Genomic DNA, 9846 nt, shown 5'->3' with positions numbered 1-9846 from the left:
ACATTTTGCTTCTAAACATGGACTATATTGCTTGTCTATCTTTATATCCTGCATTTTAACATGATTTAAGTGTCAGCTGACTCCAAAACGCAGGCATTTAACTGGGAATGAGTGTTTTAAATGCCCTCCTCGTGACGCCCCCCTTCAGCCAATCGGAGCTCCCTGGGGGTGGCGGCCACCGGGACCCATCCACCGCCTCACCCCACCCCTGGCAAGCATCTGAGGCAAAGGGGCTCCTCCGACTCAGTTGCAGCCAGATTTGGTGAACCCCACAATCACCAGATGACTGTCAGTGCGTATTTTCCAACTGGCAAGAGGGAGTGAGAAGTAAAACCGAGAGAGAGAGAGAGACAGAGAGAGAGAGAGAGAGAGGAGGGAGTGATAGTGTATTACAGCGTGGAAGTGAGAGGGGAAAGATAGTGAGAGACTTCCAGCGGAGCGGAGGAGGCGAGAGGCAACTTCACCGGAGGTTGTCACTGCGCACTGCCGAGCGGAGGAGAGATCGCTTTGGAGCGCAGCATGCAGGTTAAAAAGTGGACTGTGAATGAAGCTGCTGATTGAAGAAGAAGGAAAAAAACGCTCGATTCACTAATGGACTGCTAGTGAGAGAGAAAGAGCGCAGTGAGAGGCTGTGCCACAGTGGCAGGGAACGGACACCGGGGAAGAAGCTGAGGCAGAGGGGAAAGTTACCAACTGTGGAGATGTATTTCTAATCGACTGTTTACACTCTGTTCGGACTATTCAGAGTCATTTCTGTACACTGGATGCTTTTATAGACGAATCTCAGCTGTCCGTCCGGTGATCCTGATCCTGGTACCGCGGTTGGACCATAACCAGCTCGGTCGGAGCAAGAATCTTTCCACGCAGACACAATCAGCGGCTAGAGCGACTAAAAATGTCATCGTTATACCTCATCTTTTGCCTTATGGTCACAGGTAAGACATGCTTCTTTTGTTTTCTGTTTTTTTTTTTTTTCTGTTATCCTGTAGCATGCAGGTCTGTACTGATGGAGAGCATGGACCGCGCACCGTGCTGGCGCGCTGCGTCAAGCCAGTCAGTGCGCCGGTACAGCGGGGCAAGTGATCTTGCTGCAATGCTACATCTCGCTGCCGTTAATTGCCGGTGAATGTTTAATTAGTTTTGAAAGAGTGATTACATCAGGAGGTCTCTGTGTCTGCGAGCGAATCCTGAAAGAATAATGCCACTGCGTAAATCGGGTTTGCTGTGATTTGTGTCCCTTCTTGTACAAATCTCGGATCTCCGAGAGAGGCGATGTGTCTGTTTCAGTGGATGAGGTTGTGGCTTCAGGGCGCACGAAAGTTTAACTCGTGTGATTTTTACGCATCGAACCGCAGCGTCTTTCCATGCGCACAATACATTTCCTCGTGTTTTTTAACCGGGGATCGAACCCAGGGGATAAATAAGCAGGTGAGGACAATGCAAGCTCCGTGCAGTGTTTTGCATCTATTCTCCTCCCTACTGAAGTTAGTCCGACGTCCCCGCACTGATTTCCACGAAACAAAAACTGAATCAAAACGGGATTTTCTATGACTGATGTGGTTGGGAGTGAAGTTTTTCTGTTCGAGTCGTACATTAAACGGACACAAAGGTGGTCTGTTTCATGCATTTGTGATGGAGCAAAGCGGATAGAGAGTGTAGAGGGGGCAGAGAAAGGGTGAGACACACAAATTGCGAGAGAGAGAGAAAGCATTTGTTTTTCCGGAGACAGGCAGAGACATAAAGCACCTGTCTCCCCCCTTCTCACCCTCTCCTACACACTCACACACAAACATCACAACCTCCTGCTGCTTTTTTGTTTGCAGAATTGAGTTGCCCAGTTTGTTTATGAACCCTCATGACAGAATTTTTTCAAGCATCAATGTAAATTCAGACTCTGAGGTGCGTTTTAAGGTGAAAAGACTCCAATTAATTGCATTTTCCTCTTATTAAAGTAATCCTATAACAGAATGAAGCTAAAACTAGATGTCGTCCTTAGCATAAACATAATCACTGTGAACAAGCAGGCTTGCTGAGCAGCTGGTACAATTTATTTCACTAATTTTGTGCTGCTCTCGTGACAAAAAAAGAAGCTTTCTGCAATTAACACTGAGCAACTGTTGACTTATCAGTGTTTGTCAGAGTCCATAAACTGGTATTAACACTTTGGGAGAAAATAATTAAATTTAAGAGGACGCACAACAGCATCACACTGACACAGATCTCCTCTGGGCGGGACAACAGATAGAATAATGAAATCTAAATCCTTTTTTGGCTTTTTAGATCCTCTGAGCCTCAACCCGGCACAGCGTTTGTAGTTTTCCTGACTGAATCACACAGCGAGCTCTCAGCAAATGGCAAAGCGTGCTTAATAGCCATTTGTTGTGCATACATCTTTACCTTCAGCACTGGTTCCGCATGGTTTTGTCATTATTCAAAGCTCGGGGGAGGGATATGATACCCGTAAAAAGAAAAAAACTCCACTCCCTGACTGACTAGCAACAGCTGGATGAGAAGGAGCGGTAGCCAGACAGTGGCATATTCCCCCACCCCAACCCCACTGCACATACAACTCCTCTCACTCCCTCTCACACACACAAATAATGAAAATGGTAACAGCTGCCCTAATTAGAACCTAAGAGACCCTAGACCTCATTTATTGTGTCAGTCTTAAACAGAGCCACAGATGCTCAAATTTGGCGGCACTCATCAATGTATTTGTAGTATTGAAATTTGCCCATAACACACGATTTCACTTTAAGAAAACCCATGTATGGCTTATCGCATACATTTGTATGTATGTAGCTTCTACAACACAGATAATTTACTTTCTCAGATAGTCCCCTGGGCTCCCAGAGGAATTGGATTCCACACTGCATCAGTATTCTGAGTAATCTTCAGTGAGCTCTTCTTTGGAACCTTTTGCTTTGGGTCGCTTGCGTCTCATCGGGCCAAGTTCAAAGGCTGCGAGCTGAGATTACAAGTTTCTCTCCCTTCCTCTTAAGTCATGTCGCCACTCACGTCTCACTATAGTGTAAGGCTGTGGAAATTTTCCACCTTGCTTCTTCTCACAACTCTTTTGCCTGGTTGCAGAATGTGTGACTGAGGAACACGAGGACATGAGAGCGTATCTGCTTAATGGGCCTAAGGCAGATGGCAGACTTTCACCGAAGGTTGAAAGCTGAGCTCACATGCTTCATACAGACACAAACGCGGAGCTGAAATTTAGCTGAGGAAGTGATAAACCCGGACTGCGCCCCTCTCCTCCCTTTCCATCCTTCCTTTCCCCATTACCAGAAATTTGTCTTTGACGCATGGAGCACATCTATGCTTGTGGACGCAGTGGCAACACGGCCCAAGAGGTTTGTTTTAGAGAACAGTGCATATTTTATGAACCTCCGCTCTTTGAATTCTTGCGGAGGGAGTTGGGGGCAGAGGGAAGCACAGTTTAAGATGAGGCTGGTGATGGAGGGAGGGGGGAGTCTTGAGGAGGGGAGAAGACTTGGATGTGTCACCAGCGCCTTGATGATTAAGCGGACAAGCAGCGGGTAAACACGGAAGAGGACTGCTGAGCTTTGTTAACCTTTTCTCCATCTCTGTCACACAAACGCAATCACTCTATTTCTCTTCTTGTATCATGTTCATTCCTTCTCTATGCCTCTATGATATTAAAAAAAAAATGATTGGAGATGAAGTAGGTAAGCGGTAGAAAGTTTGGAGGCAAGAATCCCAGCCAGCCGATGAGAAGTGTGAGATATGAGGTGCACAATAGTGCAGACGCAGCAGAATCCGAACACAGCTGAGTCGTGAACAGAAGTGTCTTGCATTATTTAGGAGACATAGTCATGGCAAAGATATAGATAATTTTTGGGGCCAGTTTGATTTCCTGTCTCTGTGAGCTCTGCGTAAGGGTTTTGCTGCAAGGGTTTTGTATCGAACACTGTCTCTGAATCTTCTAGATTCACTTGTGGCCACAAATCAAATGTAAAGATCTCTGTCTTTGTTCTCGCTATATCTTAATCTATGCCAAAGACACGTCTTTTAGTTCTTTTAAGCATTCCACCCGAAGAACTAGAGGTCAATGGTGGAATGGTTTCTTGTAGAGAGACTTCCACATTATTTGTTCCTGCAGACACACACGCAGGCGAACCAGCACTAATGAATGGCCAAGATCTTAAATTCCTGAAGGCGTGCCATGCAAACTTGGCATTGTCTTTCTGCCCTTCTTCATATCCTCTTATTCCCCCTTCCCGCACACGCACTTGCAACATTTGCGGAAGGAGAAACTGGAAGGAGAAAGGAAACAATGGCGCTTCATAATGTTGCTTGTCTCTAATCAGCTTTGCCATGCGGGTAAACACAGATAAAGAACTTGGCAGTGTGTCCTGAGGCTTTGTTATCAGCTGTTAGCAACTTAACTGGATGCGCGCGCTGGTATGGCTCAACACAGGGAGCCGCAGTAGCCAGGTAGCAAACTGTTGATGGCGTGTGGCCTCTACCAGTGTTATTTTTACCTCGGCATCCTCTTTTTGTCTTCACTCTCTCCTTGTGTGGAGTGTCTGTCTCCGCACATCCTCACCTTGTCTTCCTTTGCGGCGGTCGGAGGATCCGGGGAGGAAATGACAGGGAATAAGGACAATGGCGGGCCGTGTCAGCTTCCTGCCACTGCCTGGAGTCGTCTTCTTCCCCCTCCTCCGGCTGTATCATCAGCATACAGACTGGTGGGGACAGCACAAATGTGTTTACTCTTTTTTTATTCTTCTGTACAAACACAGTAATGGAGAGAGAAGAGAGAAAGTGTGGGATTAATTCTGTGCATGTCATTAAAACAGCCCCCCAAGGGAAACAGTCACATTTATACAGTAGCAGCTATTTAAGAAAGACTTGTGTTGCATTTATCTCCCCCCTAAAATGCAAGTGTCACTTCCTTCTAGAGAGATGTATCACCGTTTCAATAGGACCCTAAGCCCAGAAACCAACATACAACAGACAAATCGTAGAAATACTCGACCACACATTCATTTTTATTTCCCAATCAATTCCTGCCCTGCAAGACAAGAATTTCATATCTCCTGCCGAGACACAGAAACCAACAGCAAATTGAAATTTATCTTCTACATTGCAGCAATATCTGTTCCTGTGTTATCTCCACCAGCCGTGTTCCTTAACCTCATATTAAACATGGCTCTATTGGAGAATCTATCTAGCAGCTGAAAAGAGGGTCTGAGGGGGGAAAAAAAAGAAAAGTTCCGTAAGGAGTACCATCAGACAGCATTTATTTAAGATGCTGATTTATTTTACTCCGCTTTTTGCTCGCCTTAGATGAAATATGATTGTCAGTTGCGCTCATTTGAATAGAGGAAGCATTCAGCAGGGTGCACTGAGGCTTTGTGGCATCTGCGCATCATCCAGAAATGACTCACAAGGAGCTCACGGAAGCAGCACCCTTAACACACATGCACACTCTGAGGTCAAGGGCGCACACTGGGGCAGTGGATGATAAGCCGAGATGAGTGTTTGGCATCTTTAGGGCTGTGTGCTCTTTCTGTAGCAATTAGTCAAAGTCCAACTGTCTAATTAATGATGCTCCAGCTCTCAGGACATGTCATCTCCTTAACCAGCTAGGGGTGAAAAACACATTCAAGGAAACAAGAGATTGCCTGCCTGCTGCTCACTTTATTAGCGATGGAAACAGTGCATACCCTTTTGGGAGTAAATATTCCAACTACTCGTTCCTTGAAGTCCTTCCCCACCGCCCCCCTACCCTCCTTATTCTTCTTTTCATCTCTCCATCCTGTCAGTTCAAACTGCTTGGAACGCCAGGGCTAATATTGTGTTAGTGACTCAACCATTAACCAAAATAGCGGGTTGGCTGTGGCTCAGTCTCTTCCTCCTCAGCACAATGAAAGGCTGCTCTGTGTTGTTGTAACAGGCTTTTTTTTTGAAGGGTTGAAGAGAAAGTGTAGCTTTATTTTTCAGAGGGGAATTTCGGACAGGGCTGAGAAACTCGCCCCGGGAGGTCTGTGGGAGACGGCAGCCAATTTGCTATCAGCTGAGGGATGTCAGTCAAAGCTTATTGATCGAGCTTTTAACTGCGACTCCCTCAATGGCCAAACATGTTAATGTTATTGAGCTGCGCGGAGATGTGAGTAACAGCGAGGTGTGTGGGAGGTTGAGGTGGGTGGCGGTTGAACCGGTGAGAGTGGGTGGGTGGGGTACAAGGTGTGTCTCTTTCCTGCTGTGTGTTTGGGCAAAGAAAGCCGATGCTAAGACAACAATGGATGCGGCATGAGAATTGGGGAGGAGGGAGCGAGAGAAAAGAAAAAGAAAGCAGAGGGGTCAAAGGGATTTACTACCAGGAGCCTAGCATTTCAGGTAATGGATATGCTTGTATTGGTGTAAACCAAACCTGCTGTTTTTTCTTCAAGCGCAGCAGAGGTGGAAAAAACAACAAAGGTGTAACTGGCTGCAAGTCTGAGGGGGATTAATAGAAAGTTGATATTTCAGCACCTCGGGCTAAAACATAAGATCTCAAGCGTACACTTGGACACGCAGAAAGTGATTGTGTGAGTGCGGAGCTGTGGATAGCCGGTATGTGAGGATGAGTAAACCGGGAAGCTTTTTCTGCTTCTGCCACATTCCTGTGAAGTTGCAGCAAAGAGGGCAAGAACACATGGCTAAGTGCTTCCCAAGCTGGCTGAGGTAAACCTAACACTGCTCCTGGAGGAAGCAGCCCAACCATTGTTCCAGCACATTGCACCCGTCTGACTGAGGCATCCTACTGCTGTGCAGATCCCAGGGGGCTGGAAAGAGAACGAAGCAGAGGAGGAGAGGGACTGATTGTTCCCTGCTCAGACTATCCACAGATGGGGCTATGGCACAGGATGCTTGCTGTTTGCTTTAGAAAGTCCCAGGCGTTTGCTTTGCAGTCATGGTGTATAGAAAGCTCTCGGGGATAGAGGAGAGGGTACCTCAGGAGACAACAGCAGGGGAAGGGAAAGAGACAGCAAAAGAGAGAGAGAGAGGAAGAGAAAGGAAGGGATAGAAAAAGGACCTGGCTTAATATGATGTCAGTGTGAATATAGTGTCATTGCCAAGAAGGGAAGACAGATGATACAGCCATACAATGATAGGGTAGTTGGGCGAGAAAGTGCTCAAGTCCTCCCCGGTTTCCAAACAGAGACGTATAGAGCTGGAGATAATGGAGAAGGGAGGGAGAGCGAAGAGAGTGAGTGAGGAAGGGAAAAGGGGAAGGGATGAGATGCAGGGAACCCGGTCTGCATCCATCATGTGGTTTGGTGCAGAAGCCATTTGTACCTATTGTTCTCCATAATTTGTTTTCTCAGAGCATGCAACGGGAGGGGTGAAGAGGAGACACAAAGCTACGCCAACCATTTATTTTTGCACTAATTACATAAGTGAGACAGAATAATTAGACGTATAGCTAAATAGACAATAGGCCGAGAGAGAGATGCACAGAGGGAGATAGACAGGGAGGTGTAGATGAAATTCAAATAGATGAGAGGCACGGCCCTCTATTTCACATTCAAGAGTGCAAGGGAACATGTTAAAAGGAGTAAAGGGGATGGAGAAGGATAAAGGGAAAAGAAAATGGAGAGTAAAGGAGATGGGGCGATGGAAGGGATAAAAGATAAGAGGGAGGGAGAGAAAAGCCCTCTTCACAGACTGCACTTTGAGGTGCGCCCAATGCTGCTAGAATAGTCACCTCATTTAATACACCTGCTCAGCGGGAGAGGAGGGAGACATATAAGGAGATGTTGTAAAAAAAAAAAAAGGAGAAAAGGGCAAGAGAGAAGAGAGGGAAAGAGGAGACAGATCTCATCTCAGCTTCTTCAGATCAAAGGCAGAGAGTGGCTACAGAAAGCTGTTTGTTGTGGCTTGTTTGGGAGGGTCTCAGTCTGTGTGAGGTCAGGGGTTCACCAGGTCTGCTATTTTCTTCAGGCGGGGAATGCGCTTCAACACAGCCGCATGCCAAAACCCTTCACAGGTTGCATGGGCCGGGACAATTTTCGAGAGAGAATTTGCCAGGTGGGGAAGCTGCAGGAAAGCAGAAAGAGGACTTGAAAGTTTGTTGAAACCGGCACAGTTTTTTGTCCTGAATGAGCTTGGTGTCCATGTGCATCTGCTCAGGTTCATGTGTGGGCGGTGCATGGGTGTGTTGAGCATGTCACCAGGCTGTTAGAACTATGCCACAGGGAGAAGATAAATAGGCTCCTAATGAAGGCGCTCAATCACAGGCCAGTTAAAACAGCTGACCAAAGATTGAGGGGCAGTCAGGCCTGATTGGAGGCCTATTGAAGAAGCACTCGAGTCGTCACACTTTGGATTAACCATTCACTGCACCGTAGGCCTCCACCTAACCACCCTTCAGTCTCTAAACAGTCCACTGACACACTATAGTGGCCGAAGTCAACTCCCTGATTGTTCTGGTGAGATCTTTAAAAGCCAATTTAAACTCGGTCCTTTGTTTAACTCCCAAGGAACTCGGGCTGGGATATATTGTATTGGCTGTGTATTTGTGGGTGTGCGTGTGTGAGGGAGTGTGTGCGCTCTTTTATGGCTTAGGCTTAAGTTTTGTGTGAGCTGTCTCTGAGCATGTGGTGTTTTGTTAAAAAGAACTGGATGTATCTCAGAACTGGCACAGACTAGTTTTGTGGGTGAAAGAGAGGGTGCATGAGAGAAATCAATGGCCCAATTCAACCTATTACAGCCATGACTGTTGCTGTAATGGTGTGGAAATGGACAGTGGTCATGTGGATCCCTTTTATACCTCCAGGCTCGGATCGCAACTGAGGCTCTGATTCATTTCCTCCCAGCTTTGATTTTAAAAAAAAGTACTCTGAGGGTTTCAAAGACTCTCACATGATGGTGACGGTGGGAAGAGATCCTCCCGTTTTGTGGAGAAAACTTCTATTCTGCCAGGTTTGCTGAAGGACAAGCATAACACTGGGCTGCAATTTTCCTCAACAAATAATGACTCCTCTAGTCCTCTCTCCTTGCAGCCGTTGCCTCTTTGATCCCAGGTAATGTGTTAACAAGCAATGGGTTCGTGGAATACCCATAACGTTAGTATGTGTATTCACACTGAGGTGTGAGAGTGTGTGTGTGTGTTTGCACATGTATGGCTTCGTGGGAGTGTGTGTGTGTTTTCGCACCAATTAATGAATTGCTTTATGTGCCTGCTGAGGTGACGATGGCCTGTCTCCAGTGGGGCTTTGCTTCTTTTTTTATTTTTCCTTTCTGTGGTACCCTCAACCCACGATGGCCCCGGCCCTCTCTCACACTAACACGTTAATGAGACCGGTCTAATTAGTGCTTGTGGCTCCATACAAGGGACCCCAGAAACCACAGCACCACTGTGAGTCGGCCTAATCAGGAGACCACTCAAAAGACAGAGGACCCACTACTGCACCAGGGAGAAAGTTCATCATATATAGAGAGACCTGCTTTGACTCACACTCAAATTAGCACGTTGGCTCACTGGGATGAGAGCATAAGGAGAGAAAAAACAAAAAGAGAAAGGAAGTGGTTGTATTTTCAGATTTGTGACCACAGAGGATCAGCCAGTCAGTCCCTCCCATTTAGCTCCCTCCCTCCCGTGGGTAGTGCTCCTCCCGAGGGCGATGCAGAAAAATGATTTTGCTCTCCGTCATCCCTCTTCTTCACTCCAGATAATTCAATCTGTTTAATATCAAATGATATCTCCCAATTTCTCAGCCTATTTTAACCTTATCGCTCAAACAGCCACCTCTGGGGGATGAGCCGCGTTCTACCTTGTTAAAAAGAAGGGAAAAGAAAGAAAGGGAGAGGTAGCCCAGGAAAGAAGGA

General features: G+C 46.6%; 1 protein-coding gene across 3 annotated transcripts in view; it reads left to right on the top strand.

Moving 5' to 3' along the window:
- Positions 1-213: 213 nt before the first annotated feature.
- kirrel3l (kirre like nephrin family adhesion molecule 3, like) overlaps positions 214-9846 on the top strand; it is a 32882-nt gene continuing 23249 nt past the window's right edge. For all 3 annotated transcript variants that reach the window (XM_051957429.1, XM_022202213.2, XM_022202212.2), the window contains exon 1: positions 214-935. In XM_051957429.1, the coding sequence (XP_051813389.1) occupies positions 896-935 (40 nt within the window). In that variant the 5' untranslated portion in view covers positions 214-895. The remainder of the gene's footprint in view (positions 936-9846) is intronic.

The sequence above is a fragment of the Acanthochromis polyacanthus genome, chromosome 12, assembly GCF_021347895.1.
Source record: "Acanthochromis polyacanthus isolate Apoly-LR-REF ecotype Palm Island chromosome 12, KAUST_Apoly_ChrSc, whole genome shotgun sequence".
NCBI classification, from domain to species: Eukaryota; Metazoa; Chordata; class Actinopteri; family Pomacentridae; genus Acanthochromis; species Acanthochromis polyacanthus.
This window is presented reverse-complemented; position numbering and strand designations above follow the sequence as displayed.